This window comes from Eutrema salsugineum, unplaced genomic scaffold, assembly GCF_000478725.1.
Source record: "Eutrema salsugineum unplaced genomic scaffold, Eutsalg1_0 scaffold_5, whole genome shotgun sequence".
Taxonomy (NCBI): domain Eukaryota; kingdom Viridiplantae; phylum Streptophyta; class Magnoliopsida; order Brassicales; family Brassicaceae; genus Eutrema; species Eutrema salsugineum.
In genome coordinates, this window is record NW_006256612.1 from 2,905,889 (window position 1) to 2,924,607 (window position 18,719).

The window sequence follows — 18,719 nt, forward strand, 5'->3', positions numbered from 1 at the left end:
CATAAAATTGTTAGATTCTTATTAAACATTTTTTTCCTAGATAGTTACTAGTATTTGATTTCACATTGATACAGTTAGCTCACTCCGCCTGTCCACCAACTTTTCAAGAAAAAAAAAATGAAATAGTTTCATTTATGCTTTTGTTTCTTGTAATTACATTAAATTTTATTTGCTTACTGAATCTGTCATTTTGATTCGCGTGTCAACAATTCACCATTGCTCCCTTGTACCAACCAATTTAAAAGAAAAACCAACGAATAACCATAACCTAAAGTCTGAATAATTAGAAATAAACAAACTTTCTGATAATCGAATAACCAGCATGAGTAAAGTTTTGCATAACCTATAACATTTTTGGCTAACTTTAAAATATCTACAATAAAACTGTTTACGTATTAGGGGAAAAAGGTTCATTATTTAGTAACTAGGTAAATACCCGCACGTAACGTGCGGGTTTTTCTTTTCAATTTTTTTCAAACTTTTTTTTATATAATTTTATAAAAATTAATATAATCATCACTTGTTACTTACTTATTTGTTAATATTGTATTCTAAAAATTTTAAAATATTAATTTAAAATACATATTGAATATTATTTAATAATTATGATATATGCTCTAATCAGTATATAAAGCATGATTTGATCAAATTAATAGTACGGTAATTAAGTGACGAGATGTTTCTTAGTCGTATTATAAGTCCACTTAATTTGCTTTGCATTAGTAATTGTGCCTTCCACCATCGGGTATCTTTTAAATTCATAATCTCCCTAATAATTACCTATCATTATTAATTTTGCCTTTGTGATTCATTGAAGTTTTTAGGCAAAACTGATTTAGCCTTAATTACTCTCCCGTGATATGTTTGCTAGGTTGTGTAGTATAATTTGTTTTTTTAACAACAAAATGGACTTCTTTATTAATTACTTGAAAATGTTGTTCTCTATCTCAGTAAATAGCAAACATAAAATACAATTTCTAACAAAACAAAATAATCTCTTTCCAACAAACCGGTCCTAACAATATTTGTCCTTTTTCTCTTTAACAAAAAACAGTATGTGTCCGACCCTCATAGATCAGCTCAAATTCAAGAAATTGACTTCTTTCAAGGACTGAAAAATCAACAATTTCAATGCAAAATCCGGGATCCGGCTAATTATCATCGTCATCCACATCCGAAACCATTTTCACAAACTCTGTGGAATCCATGAAAAAAAGTGAGCAACATCTCTTTGTTTTCTACTTGCTACTCTACTACACACTAGTCAGTTACACCAAAAATATTTTCTAGTCTTCAGTTTCATTCGTGTTTGCAAGGCAAAGGGAAAAAAAAATTAACATGTTGTACTTTAATATTGATTTAATTAAATCAGCGTAAGGCACGTGGCAGAACAGGAGTGGGAAAACAAGGAGAGGACCACAAAAGAGGAAACAGATTTGTACAAAATCTAAAATAGTAAGCAAACTGATAAGCTTGTGGTGGTGGGACCCAGCTACGAACCAGAGTCATATACAGATCTCTTCTTCTCTTCTCCATAGATGGCCCAAAGTCAAACAACATCTCAACACTCAAAATTGAAAAATAAAATTGTTTCTTCTTTCTTAATTCCACGCGCCATATCCCTCGTTAAGATCACGCGCCACCGTCGACCTGTCTCCCTAGCTCGGTGACATGTCCGTTCTTTTGTGATTCGAATTTGAAATACAATGTTGGAAACAAATGAGTTATCAACTTTTTTTTTGTGTGTGCCAACGCATGAATTCTCAATTTGTAATGTTCAGGAAAATTAAGTACAAATATTTGCTAAATGAAACAAGAAATTTGATCAGTTGAAACTATATAGTATTTGTGGCTTTCCCCAAACCATATATATAATTCAAAAGTTATAGATATTAATAGAAATATTTGTTTGGATGGATTTTGTTCATTGTTTTATTATAATGAGATAGACAAAAAACATGCAATTATTGCATGTGTCTGGACGATAGGTGAACAATGAAAGGTCCCGTTACATGCTTCTCATCAAATAACATTAATAAATGTGGGTCTGTCACTCTGCATCAAACTAGAAACATACACAACAATATAAAGCTACGTAACTTTTAGTAGAGATTTTAATAATATCGACCTTAACTATAAAATAATCGTTTACAAAAGAGACTAAAAAAAATCGGTCTATTACTTCATACCTTTTATTAGTATAGAGATAAACCATTTTTATTCAAAAATCTTAAATGAACATATTGTTTTTTTCATATATGTCCAAGATATATCCTATTCCTACCATATCAAAACCATATGAAAATTTAGCTTAACCAGTTTATTTGCAAATGATTGGTCTCACGGAAGTGAATAAGCCATTCATAAGTATTCTTTTGTCTTGAAGATGAATTTGCTTGAGAGTCTAGTGTCAATAAGTAACCATGGGTTCATGCCTTATCAATAACCTTACACATTGGCCAAATTTCATCATAATTGACTTTTATCTCGTTCACTCACCCGCTTGATAATTTACTTGCAGTTTAATTGTATATTTAGCCTACTGCTTTAGATTCTTGTTTAGTATCATCCGCACTTAGATTGTTGTAAATCATCAAAAACCAATCACCTTAACTGATTAGCTTGGATATTTATTTGTATACTTGGTGACTTTTGAAAGTGCGTCATTTGGATTCAGTCTCTAATTACCGTTTTAATGTTGTATATTTGGGACAATCAGAATTGTGCTTAGAATTACAGTTTTTTTGCAACTTAGCAAACATCGGTAAACATTAGACAAACACAAAACATATCTTGGACAACGATGGTTATGAGTCTCATGACAATGTACAACTTAGAATAAGAAGAAAAAAAAAAACATTGCACATTCTTACTGTAAACTTTTGTTTTTTTTGCTAAAAACTACTAGCTAAGTAAACATATGTGAATGGCGACGTTGTTATTGCGTTTGTTCTATGGTAGACATGGTAAGCGCAAAATAAACATTCTTTGCGGTTCCATTTGCTGCTTCACGGTGGTTGACACTATTTGAAAACAGATTTCTACTGTGTACAGCATGCTATTTTTGAAAGAAAAGTTCCACGCATAGATGTGTAATGTGTTAGCCATAAAAGCAACTTATTTATCGCTTTTTCTGTAATTTATAAATTTTAAATATTTATAATTTTTTTTATCTGGAAAATTATATTTTGTAAACGTTTCATTTGAAATGGCAAAGAAATAACGCTAGTTAGAATTTTTACCATTTGATATGTTGACATTTACATTTTATTTTGTTTACTTGCTTCGTTTATTTAGATATTCTCTAGTGAAGCCATTGGAAACTCGAATAGCATGACATGAATAGTCTATTTTTCAGTATGGAAACATAAAGCTGTCAGCTAAGCTAGGACATGAAAGAAAGGTCAGTTTTTTTCTTTCTATAATTTTTTTTTTCTGTTAACAATAATATATATGCATATATATAGTTCCCCTGTATATTTTTTTCGAAGTTTTTGTTAACAAAAAGAAGAAGACATCACTGAATTTTAACGGAAACATCGTCTATAAATTGATTTGATAAAATTTTAACCCTGGCACTACTATTACTGGCGTTATTACATCATGATTTTCAAAAATAGGAAAAACTAAAAAAGAAACTAAACTACATTTTTGATTTGGAATTAGGAAAACTAATTCAACAAACAATTTGCAAGAAAAATGAGTGAGTTTATTCTATAATAATGGACAAAAAAAAGATTAAAAGAATATTAGCAAAAAAGGAGGAGTTAGGCGAAAGCCGACAAAGCAATGAAGTGAAGTCCATTTGCAACGTTTTGCTCCATATATTTAAAAATTAAAAATTCCCTAAATATTTACAGTTAGCACATATGGTAATTTGGTAATCAAAAAACAAATAATATAAAGAGAAATCAATGAAGAGAAAAACAATTAGTAAAAATAAAAATGAAGAAGAAACAGTAAGACAGAGCACTAACCAATTACCTAGGAAACGCACGTTCACTCTCACACGCTTACACAAACACACACATCTCTCTCTCTCTCTCTTTCTTCTTCTTCTTCTTCTTCCTCCTCTGTTCTCTCTCATACTCAGAGCCTTCCTCTCTCTCTCTCTCTTTGCTCCTCATTAATCTCTCTGTTTATCTTCTTCTTGTAGTTTACCATTTTACGTTCTATCTCTCTATTTTTTCTCTTCACTCTCTGTCTTCTTTTCTCTTCCTTACTCTGTTTCTCTCTCTAACGGCGGACTGATGCACAGAGCTTTGGAATCTCCGCCGTGATATAAATGGGGTGCATGTTCTCTCACCTCGCCGCCAAATTCGCCTTTTTCCCTCCCTCTCCTCCCACCTACCACCTCACCAAAACCCCTGACGGAAAACTCTCCGCCGTCTCCTCCTCCGCTTCCTCCTCCTCCTCCACTTTTCCCGCCGCCGGAGACACGTCTCTCGACGTGAGAGTGGTGAAGACGAGACGCGGGAACAAAGTCGCAGCTTTTTACCTGAGAAACCCAAACGCGAGACTCACACTTCTCTATTCCCATGGAAATGCCGCAGATTTGGGACAACTCTTCGATCTCTTCGTTCAACTCAAAGTCAATCTCCGAGTCAATCTCATGGGGTCTCTCTCTCTGTCTTAGATGTTCATACTCATAATACGTCGTCGTTTCGTATTTTGCAAATATCTTAGGCTTAATTGGTTGTCTTGGAAATGTTAATCCTTTTTTTAATGTTGAGGACTGTAAAGACAGATTTTTTTTTTTATCAATGAATATAGCCAATTAAGCATATTTTCCCCTAAATTTTAGTTTTTTTTTTTTAATTTCTTTACTCCTAACTTAAAATTTCTTATGTTAGTTAAAGCTTCACATTTTTTCTCTTCCTTCAACAATTATTTTGTCATGTCTTTAGTTTTCTTGAGAAAGCTCACGCTTTTGGGAAATGGGTTCTTGTCTCGTTGCCCAAAAAGCTCAGATTTGGTGTCGTTTCCGACAAATTTTCTTTATCTTTCTTTTTGTTATTTTTGTTTAGTTTTAGTTAAATGCTTGGTGTTTTTTTTATCGACGTTTTATCTTCCTTAATTTGACTTTTTGGTTTACACTTCAAAATTCAATTCAAAATTTCTCAACTACCACCATCAATTTGTATTTATTCTTTTTATAACGTTGAATCCTTTCATTCGAGTTAATCAATATGGGTCAATTTATGACGCTCATTTATTTTGTCGTTGCTTAGAGTATTGATTTTATTTTTGTTATCATTTTTTTTTAAATTTTCAGGTATGATTATTCAGGCTACGGAGCCTCTACCGGTAAGGTGTGTCAATACCTTCCTAAGTTGTTGGAATGTTCTGTACCAATATCATAGAGCTTAGGAATGTTCCATTATTGACACATGAATTGATTGATCAGGCCATACTTGCGTATTTTGATCGATTGGTTTGAGAATTCTCTTGACCAATTGTGGTTTATAATTGGTGCTTTGCAGCCGAGTGAGTATGATACATATGCGGATATAGAGGCGGTTTACGAATGTTTGCAAACCGAATATGGGGTTGATCAAGAGGATTTGATCTTGTATGGTCAATCCGTTGGTAGTGGACCGACGTTGCATCTTGCATCTAAGCTTCCTCGGCTTAGAGGTGTGGTTCTTCATAGTGGCATTCTCTCTGGTCTTCGTGTTCTATGTCATGTCAAGTTCAAGTTTTGCTGTGACATTTACTCGGTAAAGATCCCTTTCTCTTTCAGCTTTTTGTTATGCTTGTTTATGGGCTTTGAATGACCAAACCATGCTAGTTAAGTAAGGGCATATAGTTTCTTCTGGAGCCGCCTTTTACTTGTCGATAAACCGGTATTTTACATGAACCGAATTCCGCATATGTCTTGTGGATTGATGAAAGGTAGATAGCCTAATTTGTAAGCTATCTGGTTTAAAAGTGACTGTGGCTAATTAGGAAGCTAACCGATTTAGAAGTGACTAGCCAATTTGGAAGCTAGGCTGTTTAGAAGTGACTATGGCTAATTTGGAAGCTAACCGGTTCACAAGTGACTATGGCTAATTTGGAAGCTAACCGGTCTTGGGCTCCTAATGTACTATCCTTTTACTGATTCTTGTTTCATTGCAGAACGTAAACAAGATCAAGAAAGTGAAATGTCCGGTTCTTGTCATACACGTAAGCAAACTCTTATCTCAGGTCTCATGTCCATTTTCTTGGCTTTGGCCTTATTTGAGTCGGAGAAGCTTTACTGATCTTTATTGCTATCTATCATTTTATGCAGGGAACAGAGGATGATGTGGTGAATTGGCTACACGGAAACAGGCTTTGGAAAATGGCCAAAGAACCGTATGAGCCGCTTTGGATCAAAGGAGGTGGACACTGCAACCTCGAGATCTATCCGGACTACATTAGACATCTCTACCGGTTTATACAAGACATGGAGAACACAACCACCAAGTCTCGTCTCAAGAAGATTTGGCAAGAAATCAATAGACGAGACGAATCCAGAGGATGTTGTAGTAGTTTTGGACTGTGCAGACCAAAATGCCCTCGGTGTCCTAAGCCTAGTTGCGATTGTTTCGGCGAATGCGAGGGATGTTGCAAGTGTTCGTGTCCGTCGTTGAAAGGATGTTTCTCTTGCTGCAAGAAACCGAGCTGCGTTGGTTGTTGGTGTCCCAAGTTCAAATGCTGCTGCAGCTGCTTTGGGAAGAAGAAGCCCAAGTGTCCGAAATGCGCTTGTTGGAAATGTCTAAAATGCCCCGAGTTTGAGTGTTGTTGTCGGAGTTGTTGCTGCTGTGCCGGTTGTTTTAGCTGGCTGTGTTGCTGCGGCGGAGGGAGGAGGAAGGAGGAGGAGAGGAGAGGAGAAATCACGGTGGCGAAGAGTGAAGGGTAATATTGAGTTTTTCGATATTCTTGTATAGATTTTGGTTCAAAGATTCGGTTAAAACATTAGAGGAGATTCATGAGAACAAGAGACTGAGATTTCAGGTGAAAAGTTCATTATCATTATCATTCTGATAACGAAAAAGAAATATATAGAAAAAATCAAAAATATGAATCTTGAATCTTGATCCAAATCGAGTTGGGCTCGAGGATCTTGCATCCAATTACCGATTAGTTGTTTATTTCTTAAATAGATAACAACAAAAAAACAGAGTAATCAATAACCGACAAAAAAACAGAGTAACCAAACTCTGATACGATTCGTCAAATACATAATTAAGAAACATCTAACACGAGTACAGAACTCATAATCTTCATTAAACTAGTTGCTAAACAAAGAACAAACGACAGTAACAACAGAGGAAAATTTGATTGCTTTTGAGTTTAGCTTTTGAGTTTAGCCAGACCATTTCTTCGATTCTCAGAGATTACTTGGATCTTGCACTTCGGTGAAGCCATTTTTGGAATCTCCTGAAGCCTCTTGGATAATTCAATCACATTACCAGCATGGTCATTTGATGTGTTGTACTGTTGTTGATTTTGTTGTATGCTATCATCAACGGTTCAAGATCCGGCATTTTTTCCAAGAAATGCTTGATCTGCTCTATTTCCATCCCGATGTGTCCATATATAGATACTTTAGCACCTTCACAGGAGAACATGAAAAGCAACAAGGAGTATTCTCCATGCCTTCACAGCACCACGCGTACCCACATACATTGTAATACTTGTGGTCGAGACCCTGAAGAAGAATAAAGGAAATGTTTCAGAGTTAAGTTGTATTCTCTCTTTTATTTTTTTTCATGTAACTGATAAATAAAAGTTTTCTTTTATACCATCATAACAAGGGTTTCTATATTTGGACAATTCTTGAGCAGACCTGGCAATGATTCCCATCCTATTCTCCGGTTACTCTCAACCGAGTAACCCGTTAAATATCAGGTTTTTGAATACAGGTGTTGCTTCACAACAGAATGTAAGTACCTGAAACAGAAACAAATGATCATCACTCACTTGTGATCATTAACTCAAGCTTTAAAAAAATGTTACCCTAACTAAAACAAAAGATATTGGAGTTCCAGGTTGTTTTTTTTACAGACCTCAAGTGCTTCGGCAGATAAATAAAGTATCTGAACATTGCGCATTCTCTGAAGAAAATCCGTAGCATTTCCTACCATTCCTTCTTCTAGAAGGCTTGCATGTGCACTCTGATGTTTTGTAAGTCGAAGACTAATCTCAGCTTCAATAAGCGAATCAAAATTGACTTTTGGATATTTATCCGCAATAGTATCACAGTATGATAGGTATACAAGATTAGGGGTATCAAATGACACACTCTCTGGATTCTCATCCATTAACTGACAAAAAAATGTTAGTCTCTTAAGGGTTGTGATAGAGGCAGAGCAAGAATTCCAAAAATCCCACGGGGGATACATCAGAAATAGCTCCTCAAGCATGGGACAGCCAGAAAGAAGCTTTGCAATGAAGAGTCTGAGACACGGAGATTTATGTGTAGAACAATAATCTTCAAAAACAAATACTCTTGAATTAAAAATCACTTAGACAATCTTGACAGATTTGTCTAATCATTACACGACTTTGCTCTCAGCAATTCGACACTGACCAATCCTTAATCTACCCAACCTATTGCACACTAGGTTGTGCTTCTACAAAAATGATCACTCACCAAGAACCCTAACTATTTTGCTTAGTCTCTTGTGATGATCCTTTCTATCTTTCTCAAAACGGCTAACCTAACACAGGTACACTCGTGCCAAATATATACCACCTCCCATTTGTTCTTCGGTGTATATCTTCTTTCCTTCTTGTTAAGATCCTTAAATCTTCTTGTACGAGATCCGTATATCTTCACATGCCACGTCATCACTTCCGATTTTGATCTCACAATGTTTCCCGCGCTCCAGTCCCTTCTGTGTTACACACCCACCGTCTGCTGAGTCTTCAAACCTGAAACTTACATTCTCTCCCTTTTTGTCTGAATATGATACTCACAGCTTCAACCCTGTCAAACCAGAAAACAGCAAGGACACACAAACACACCAAACCCAAATCCACACATAACAATAGCCAACCATGAGTAAGAAAATGACATGCGATGAATTCAACATTGCATCAACACCAAGCAAAAAGTTTTCCAGGTTCACACTAAACATGCAAGAAACACATCCTTAGTTTTCAATCAGGGTTCAAACACCCAAACCGACAAGACAACATCCAAAAGAACAACCATATGAAATAAAATAGGTAGATTTCAGTTTCCTGCCCAGCCATTCTCATCTTCCGACCCATCATCCTGCTCACCCTGCTCCTCCTCAGTGTGTGGTCCACTCCGATTCGCATTTACAGGGAAAAGTTCAGCATATTCTCCCCCTGCTTGAGTGCATATTCAGAACAAAAACAGTGAACAATAACACAGAGCAGATTCAAGGCTGAAAGACTTACCTCGCACTCGCAATTGAACACGTTTGAGCCAAGTAGCAAGCTGATCCAGATCGGCTGCTAACGACGGTGCAGCAAGAGGTTCATCATCCTCAGAGCCCTTCCCCGCTTTGGGATCCAAAGTGATCTTGATCGGAAAGCCCTCAAGAGGCGAATCACCATGATGCGCAGGGATAACACGCTGAAACTGCAGCAACTGAAAGATGAGATTCGGAAACATGAGCTTGTGATTCGACATTTCCGGCGTACGAGCAGGAGAGATGATCTGATCATAGACCATCTTCCCAAAGTTGAACCGGTGACCTTGAATGATGTAAGCCAAAGCCGAATCCGCTCTTTCACCATGGTGGTGTTGTTTGTGGTAGGCATCCAGTTACAACAACACAGCTTGTAAAGAACACCGTACAGCGGAGTGAAGTGTCGAGAGCGGAACCCTTCCCATCGATTTTTTCGACCACCAGAGACCAAAGACACGGCCTCATCGATGTTAAGCTGCTCCCAATCACCATACGGTAGTGAATCGGTGATCAAGAACATCTTGTTGATGATTTTTGGAGTAAACTCAAACATGGAGTCATGGATGAAGATGAGGTTGGTGCCATTGTGATACTCCAGATCAGCGAGGTTGGCATAGAATTCATACACCACGGTTGCTTGATACGGCTCTACATCAATCACCGTATGGATCAGGCCTGCAGTATCCAGAATTTTACGAGCTTCCACAAGCTTGGGGTCATCCAGGGGAAGGAACTTCTGATTGTGGAACGGCCGGACTCTAAAAGACACAAACCTCTCCTTCGCCGCAAGTGATGCAAAATTGGCGTGTGGACGACGACGAGGACGAGTCAGTTCTGGATGCATGCGATCGTTGACGATCTGGTCCCTCCTGTTGGCGGCATAGCACGATTCAAGATCCAGGTACGGCAAATGACTTCCCTCACGAGAGTCAACGAAGTCATTTTGATCATCACCAGAGTCTTCCGCCATGGCATCATCGGAGAGCTGACCAAATGGATTGGAGAAGGTGTTCGGCGAGCGAGGCCCATCAGCAAACAACGGACAAAATTCGGCGACATCGCTGGAGTCCCCACTCTCGTCAGCACTAGGAATTTCAATCGGCTCCTTGCCAGTGCGCTGAAGCGACTTGCGCTTAGCCTGAAGGCGCAGTAAAGCGGAAGCAAGGGTCTCCTCTTCGGCCGGATGACGACGGGAAGCTTCGATTGCAGAGGCAAGCAGCTTGGCAGTGGCGGAACGAGTGCTGTGCGACATGATGCGGTGAAGGATGTCTCAGCTAGGGTTTGAGAACCGGAAGGTGGCACAGGCAAGAGATTGTGGCACATGAATCGTCACCCTCTTGGTTTTAAAGTACCGCAAGAAGGTTAGAAAACTCTAAAAACACACTCATCCCACACATTAGCACAAGGAGAAATGGGCCAAGAAGCCCAACAGAAACATACAGAGTTCATTTGTGAAAAACATAAAGCAGCCCAAGTAAACATAAGCCAACACAAATGGGTCCAAAGACCAAGGATAATCGAACCAAGAACTAAGGATCAGGATTGTACAAGAGTGGTGAGGACCCCATAACTATCATGAACAACGATATACACAAACATCAGAGAACAGCCACAAAAAAAACAAAGTTGAACTCTGAGGACATGTGAAACACACACAAGATAAATGTACTGAGGTGGGAAGTTTTGGAGTAGTTAGAAATCACCTCGCAGGCTCAATGAGGCAGCCTACCCTTAGCCAAGGAGCTTTCACCTCACTGATCACCTTCAACAGCTATAGAACAACTGTGACACACAGGGGATCTCAGGCATGGACAGTCAGGTAAGTGATGTGATTTTTCGAACAGCTGCACTTCATCTCCCAGCCAAGGTGATCAAACAACATAGAGTTGACAGGGATTCAGCCACACAGACAAAACACGAATGTGCTGCATACCCTCAGCCGATGAGCATTCACACACGATATAACACAATCAGTGTACCGTTCCTTTTTTTTTATATTTTTGTTTTGTTTTGTGCTACTAGTGAGCTGAACCCCTGTTTTCTTTTCCTTTTTGTTTTTTTTCTGTCAAGCATTATGTGCGGCCATCCCTCAGCTGAGGAGCTTTCACACATCTCCAACTAAAGAAACCCAGACAGAGTTGCCATACCAAGATCACCTGAGATCTACTTGCACATCACCTCTCACCACAAACTCAGTCCAGTCAGTGATCGGAGTCAGACATGAGGTGTTGTAGCAACTCAGTCCAATCCGAGTGACTATCACACTGAGCCAAGACAGAGAGCCTGCAAAGTCAACAAGATATCCACAACCAAATGAGAGTGACTTGCCTACAAGGGTTTTGGTGACACGAAAAGCTCCATCAGTCATCTCAGTACACCAGCACTTAGTGTTCACACACGCCCAGCGCTTTTCTCAGATGGAGAAAGCTGTTTAGGTCAAGTGGTTTGGTGAAAATGTCTGCAAGTTGAAACTCAGATGCAACATGTTCGATGATAGCAAGTTTGTCCTCAACCAACTCTCGAACAAAGTGATGCCTAGTATCTATATGCTTAGTACGAGAGTGTTGTACAGGATTCTTTGTCAAATCAATGGCGCTTTTGCTATCACAACGAACAAGAAAAGAATCTGTGTGAATACCATAGTCAGCGAGCATTTGTCGCATCCAAAGCAGTTGTGTGCAACAGCTTCCTAGAGCAACGTATTCAGCTTCGGCGGTCGAAAGGGACATACAGTTCTGCTTTTTACTGTGCCAAGACACCATGTTGTTTCTCAAGAAGAAACACCCTCCGGAAGTGCTCTTGCGGTCATCCAAATATCCAGCCCAATCTGCATCACAAAAACCAGCAAGATTCAAGTTAGTGTCTTTGGTATAATAAATGCCATAGTCCAATGTGCCTTTCACATATTTGATCATTCGCTTAACAGCATTCATATGAGATAGCCTTGGTGAGGCCTGATATTTTGCACACAGCCCAACGCTAAGGCAGATATCAGGTTTGCTGGCGGTGAGATACAGCAAACTCCCGATCATAGCTCTGTACAATTTCTCGTCCACACGTTGACCATCTTCATCCCTAGACAGCTTGTTCGTCGTACTCATTGGTGTGCTTTCTGTCTTGCTGGTTTGCATTTCAAACCGTTTAACCAGGTTCTTGGAGTACGTGCTTTGTGAAACAAAGATTCCTTCAGCAGTTTGTCGGATTTGCAACCCAAGGAAATAGCTGAGTTCACTAACCATGCTCATCTGAAACTCCCTAGTCATCGGCTTGACGAACTGATCCACAAGAATTGACTGAGTAGCACCAAAAATAATGTCATCGACGTACACCTGAACTATCAATAGCCCTTGCTTTTCCTTTTTCAGGAATAGTGTCTTGTCCACACTGCCACGCTCAAAACCTGAGGAGAGAAGAAATTGAGCCAGTCTTTCATACCAGGCTCTAGAGGCTTGCTTAAGACCATACAGAGCTCGCTTAAGTTTATACACATGGTCTGGAAACTGAGGGTCTTCAAACCCTTTGGGCTGAGCAACATAAACTTCCTCCTTAAGTAGTCCACTTTGGAAGGCACTCTTTACATCCAATTGATGCAGAATGATGTTCAACTTGCAAGCTACCCCAAACAGAAGACGTATAGATTCCAGCCGAGCAACAGGAGCAAATGTCTCATCAAATTCAAGTCCTTCAATTTGACAGTAACCCTGTGCCACTAGACGAGCCTTGTTGCGTATCACATTACCCTCCTCATCAGTTTTGTTTTTGAATATCCACTTAGTTCCTACGATGTTAACATCTTTAGGTGGTGGAACCAAATCCCAGACATCGAGTCTCACAAACTGTTCCAATTCCTCATGACATGCTGCCACCCAGAACTCATCATCGAGAGCTTTCTGAATTGTTGTGGGCTTAGTGAGTGACACAAAGCAAGCCAGTTTGACCATTGATTTGAAGTCAATCTGCTTGTTCCTTGTTCTCCTTCCTTCAAACACGTCTCCAATGACATCATCCACTGAATGATTTCTGTGAACTGTAGGCTGGTTCTGTCCGTCACAGCTGTCAAAGAATGATTCCTCGTGGTTACTTGACTGATCAAGGTGTTCGATGTTATCTGGTTGAACTACTCTTTCTGATTTGTTCTCTTCGGGTACAAGCAGCTCCTCAATGACGCACGAGTTCTGGTCATCAAACACAACGTTGATACAGTCACCCACCATTTTAGTGCGATTGTTGTATACTTGAAAAGCTCGACTATTTATTGCATAACCAAGGAAGATGCTTGTGTCATTTCTTGAGTCAAATTTTCCCAAGTTGTCCTTATCATTCAAAATGTAGCATATACAACCAAACACATGGAAGTAGCTCAGGTTAGGTGTCTTCCCATACCAGATTTCATACGGAGTTGTTCGAGTCCCTGGCTTAACATACACTCGATTAATGATGTAACACACAGTGTTGATGGCTTCTGCTTAGAACCGTGGTGCTACATTGTTCCCATGCAACATAGCTCTCGCCATTTCCTGAAGCGTTCTGTTTTTTCGTTCAACAACACCATTCTGTTGAGGTGTTCGAGGAGCTGAGTACTGGTGACGTATTCCTTGGTTCTGACAGAATCGCTCAAATATCTCGTTTTGAAATTTTCCACCATGATCACTGCGAATTTGAATGATACCTCCTTTCTCGGTTTTCAGCTGTAAAGCCAGGATCTTGAAACTCTCGGCTGCATCTGATTTCTCCCTCAAGAATCTTACCCAAGTGTATCTGGAAAAATCATCTACCATCACGAGGATATATCTCTTCCCATTAATACTCTCAGTCTGGATTGGACCCATCAAATCCATATGCATCAGTTCGAGGATCCGAGATGACCTGGTTTCACTCAACGCTTTATGTTGTACCTTAACTTGTTTACCCTTCTGACATGCAGCGCACACAGTTTCAGTGATGGCTTCCAGGTCTGGAATTCCTCTTACCACCTCAGCTCTTACCAGCTTGCTTAGAGCTTTTACATTCATATGTCCAAGACGCTTATGCCAGAGATCCAATTGTGACACTCGAGCCGACAGACATTGATTTGATACGCTCCACATGTAGCAATTATTTCCCGTCCTAATCCCATACAGAACTGTGTTACCATTCTCATCAGCCGCCTTGCATTCAGTCCTGGTAAAAGTAACCTTCAATCCTTCGTCACACAACTAACTCACAGTTATGAGATTAGCCTTCAATCCATCCACATAGTACACATTCATCAGATTTGGTTTATCATCTCCCTCAAGTTTACCAACTCCGAGAATCTTGCCTTGACCTCCATCACCAAATGTGACCTGTCCTCCCTTATTTTTGTTGAGCTTGTCAAACCAGTCTTGATTCCCTGTCATATGTCTCTAGCATCCACTATCAAAATACCAGGCACAAGCTGTTTCACCATTAGTGGATGTGTAAGCCACATTACTACTATTTCAGGCTCTCGAACAGTTACGTGAGCCCAGTTGCAATTGAGGTTGACTTCCTGACTTTTTTCAACCCGCTTCAACATCTTATTGAAGTTCTTGGCAAGCAGACTCAGATTTTCTTCAACCTGATTCATCCTAGTTTCCTCACGAGCTGCAGAGAAGGCTATACCTTTAGGACCAGATTTCTGATCATCAGTAGCTTCCATTTCCTCTGCTTTGAGTAAACCAACCAGTTTATCAAATTCGAGGTTGTCAGTGTCCATGGAGTATTTTACCACAGTCTTATGTGCTGCAAACTTTGGTGGAAGACAACGAAGCAGTTTCTTGACCAGTTTCTTGTCCTTATATTTCTTCCCAAGAACAGCAGCTTCATTGGCAATGGTACTGAGCTTTGTGGTAAAACTAGCAACTGACTCGTCGGGACCCATCTTGAGATTCTCAAACTCAGAAGCTAGAAGATCAATCTGTGTCCTTTTCACACTTGAATCACCTTCAAAGTGATTTACAAGGGTATCCCAAGCTTCTTTGGCAGACTCACACCCTTGAATGAGCCCAAACTCATCTATATCAACTGCGGCGAAGATAGCTGAGATAGCTTTGGAGTTGAACTTGGACAGCTTCTTTTCATCATCAGTCCAGGTGTTTTTCGGCTTCGGAATCTGTATCTTCTTGCCATCACTATCCTCTGATGCGATTGTAGGAGCAGTCCATCCTTGTTCAACAGCAGTCCATGCATCTTCATCTATGCCTCTGATGACATGTCGCATTCGCGCCTTCCAGTGACCAAAGTTGTCTGCCCGAAGCAGAAGGGGTTTCTGAATAGCAATGAGTTCTTTCGAAATCTCCCTGTCCTCTCCAGGATCTCAACCTGTTGAGAAAGAGCCTTTCTACGTAGGTGACCTTCTCTGATACCAAATGAAGAGTCTGAGACACGGAGATTTATGTGTAGAACAATATTCTTCAAAAACAAATACTCTTGAATTAAGAATCACTTAGACAATCTTGACAGATCTGTCTAATCAGAATTACACGACTTTGCTCTCAGCAATTCGACACTGACCAATCCTTAATCTACCCAACCTATTGCACACTAGGTTGTGCTTCTACAACAATGATCACTCACCAAGAACCCTAACTATTTTGCTTAGTCTCTTGTGATGATCCTTTCTATCTTTCTCAAAACGGCTAACCTAACACAGGTACACTCGTGCCAAATATATACCACCTCCCATTTGTTCTTCGGTGTATATCTTCTTTCCTTCTTGTTAAGATCCTTAAATCTTCTTGTACGAGATCCATATATCTTCACATGCCACGTCATCACTTCCGATTTTGATCTAACAATGTTTCCCGCGCTCCAGTCCCTTCTGTGTTACACACCCACCGTCTGCTGAGTCTTCAAACCTGAAACTTACATGCAATCCCAGCACCTCTCTCTTCGAACACAAGTGAACCAAGATAGAGAGACTTAAGCTTTGGAAGAAAAACATCTACCTTGTCAAAAGTGCAACTGAGACTATCTTCTAATTCCAACTTAATTAGCGTCTTGCTAAAAAAGAGCTTGGAGGGCAAAGGATACTCCACACTATACAGTTTAGAACAAGATCTGATACGCCACGTCCCAACACATTGAAAATCCAACTATTGACACAAGCTGAATCAACATCACACCAATAGAGAAAATCTGTTAATTGTGTCGTTTCCTTGCAAAGCCAATACTCTATTCACGAATTCGATAAACTCGTGGAAGTCTTATCCCTTGCCTGATTACCCTCTCCAGAATGTAGATAAACCAAATCATCAAAATCAAGATTTGTCACAGACCCAAAAAAACGCCACCTTTTTGAGAGAATCAATGTGGAAGCAATTTCTTTAGTGGGAAGGAAAGACAAGATTTGAGAAATCAGAGGATCTTATAGACCGCTGATTATATCTCTTGACACAAAATCCATCCTTTTTCGAACAGAAGATCAACACTTAAAACTTGAACAATTACAAAAGCGATAAAATTTTTCTCTGAACATATACTCAAAATACTACACAATCATAAGGTTCCTTAGAGCATCTCCACTAATATAACTCAACATGAGTTTCTTAAAAATTATTTAATAATTTTTTTAGAGAAATAAACATAGAGATTCATGTGATTTTGTCCTCCATTAGTGTATTCCTTCTTCTCTCTCACGTGGCTCTTCACACTCTTCACACGTGCCTTCCTTTCTTCCCTCTCCTTCTTCACCACCGCCATTAATACAAAACAGTTGGGCAAATCCTTTTTCTAATTCCTCTCTCTTGAGAAAGCTCCAATCAAAACAAAATCAAAATCAATTCATCTCAATCGCTGTGGTCACCGCTCACTCCATCTTCCTCTTACTTCCTCCTTCTTCCTCCTTCTTCCTCCTCCTCCGTCCCTTCTGATTCTCGCCGATTCTCCGGCAATGGAAGTTTCTCCGGCAACACAACAACCTTTAGTGCTCGACTCACTTCCGATTTTCAAATTCTCCTCCGTCACTCGCCGATCTATCTCCTCCGATTCCGGCGACGGCAAAAACAATCGCCTCCACCAAGAGCTTCAAGAGATTCAAAAGAGAAAAAGATTTTTCAAAGAAGTTTTTTTCCCAAAGAAAACAATTACACAGAATTAATTAAAAAAATAACAACAGCCAATCAATGTCTGTCACGCGTCGTAAGAGACGATCTCTTCTGCCTCTTTGGAGCAATACGTCGTACAATCCACCTTTTAACATTATTTTTATTCCATCTACCTATGAAACTGTGTCAGAAAATGGGTTATGTAACCCTGATGGAGGTGCTCTTAAGATTTCCAAATAAAGCTAATAACTGGAGAATAATTTTAAGCAGAGACAACTTGAGGAGATGAATCAGATAAAGAAATGGGGAACTTAATTGTGCCCATCATCAAATATCACAAGATTATCGACTATTGACACTCAAAAACCGGATTCGGAGGTTTTGGGGATGGGAAGAAATGGAAAAATAAAAATTAGGATTTTTGGCCGATCGTTGCCGTGAGAGATGTCAATGTGGCGGGATCGGTGCACTCCGATGATAAACGACGTCGTATAGGTTGAGTAGTGGCAGTCCCAATTTCAAATTCTGTAGATACTTTGGGAAGCCTAAATGACCGAAATGCTCTTGTTTGAAACGTCTAAAATGCTATACATATATGGAATTGTTTTTTTTAGAAAAATATGAAGTCTTCAATCCAATTACCGATTAATGAATGATGCTTTTCAATTTATGGTTTTTTTTTAATCTCTTGTTGTAAATTTGTTGGTTATAAAGATAGTAAAAAAAAAGATTTATTGACCTTGTTTGTTTGGTTGTGTAGATACTTAGGAAAGCCTAAATGTCCAAAATTACTCTTGTTGGAAATGTCTAAAGTGCTATTTATGGAATTTTTTAAAAAAATATAAAAGTATGTACATTGGTGATACTCAATTTAGGGTTGTTAGTATTTAAATATTATTAGTTTTTGGAAATATGAACAGTGAACAAACTGAGCTCGTTTTGGAGATGCATTGGTGAACTCCATTTACAGATTCTTAGGAATAAAATATTTATTTTTTAAAAAACAATTAGTAATTTTCTTTTTAATTTAAACATTTATTTCTTATAAAAAAATGTTTAAATCATTACAGAAATTTAAAACATACAAAATATAGTTATTGAAACTTTAAATCTAATGTTGAGATTGAAATTATAAAAACTTTAAATCTAATGTTGAGGGGCACCAAATTGGTTCCATACATGCTCGATTAAATCATCTTTTAAACGTTGATGCATTTGTTTATCATGGATTTGATTTCGAATGCCGATCATATTGCTGATA

General features: G+C 38.8%; 1 protein-coding gene and 1 pseudogene across 2 annotated transcripts; one reads left to right on the top strand and one right to left on the bottom strand.

Moving 5' to 3' along the window:
* The first annotated feature begins 4,080 nt into the window (after positions 1 to 4,080).
* Positions 4,081 to 6,975, top strand: LOC18991847 (protein ABHD17B). 2 transcript variants are annotated; one of them, XM_006415177.2, is made up of 5 exons: positions 4,081 to 4,617; positions 5,276 to 5,312; positions 5,484 to 5,720; positions 6,121 to 6,168; positions 6,275 to 6,975. In XM_006415177.2, exons 1-5 carry the CDS (start codon positions 4,286 to 4,288, stop codon positions 6,884 to 6,886), a joined length of 1,266 nt encoding a protein of 421 aa, XP_006415240.1. In that variant the 5' UTR covers positions 4,081 to 4,285; the 3' UTR covers positions 6,887 to 6,975. The 2 variants fall into 2 exon arrangements, with proteins under 2 accessions (XP_006415240.1, XP_024008287.1); XM_024152519.1 differs by having other exon boundaries at positions 4,388 to 4,617; positions 5,276 to 5,307.
* Positions 6,976 to 7,766: 791 nt separating this feature from the next.
* LOC112084065 lies at positions 7,767 to 16,818 on the bottom strand (annotated as a pseudogene).
* Positions 16,819 to 18,719: the final 1,901 nt, after the last annotated feature.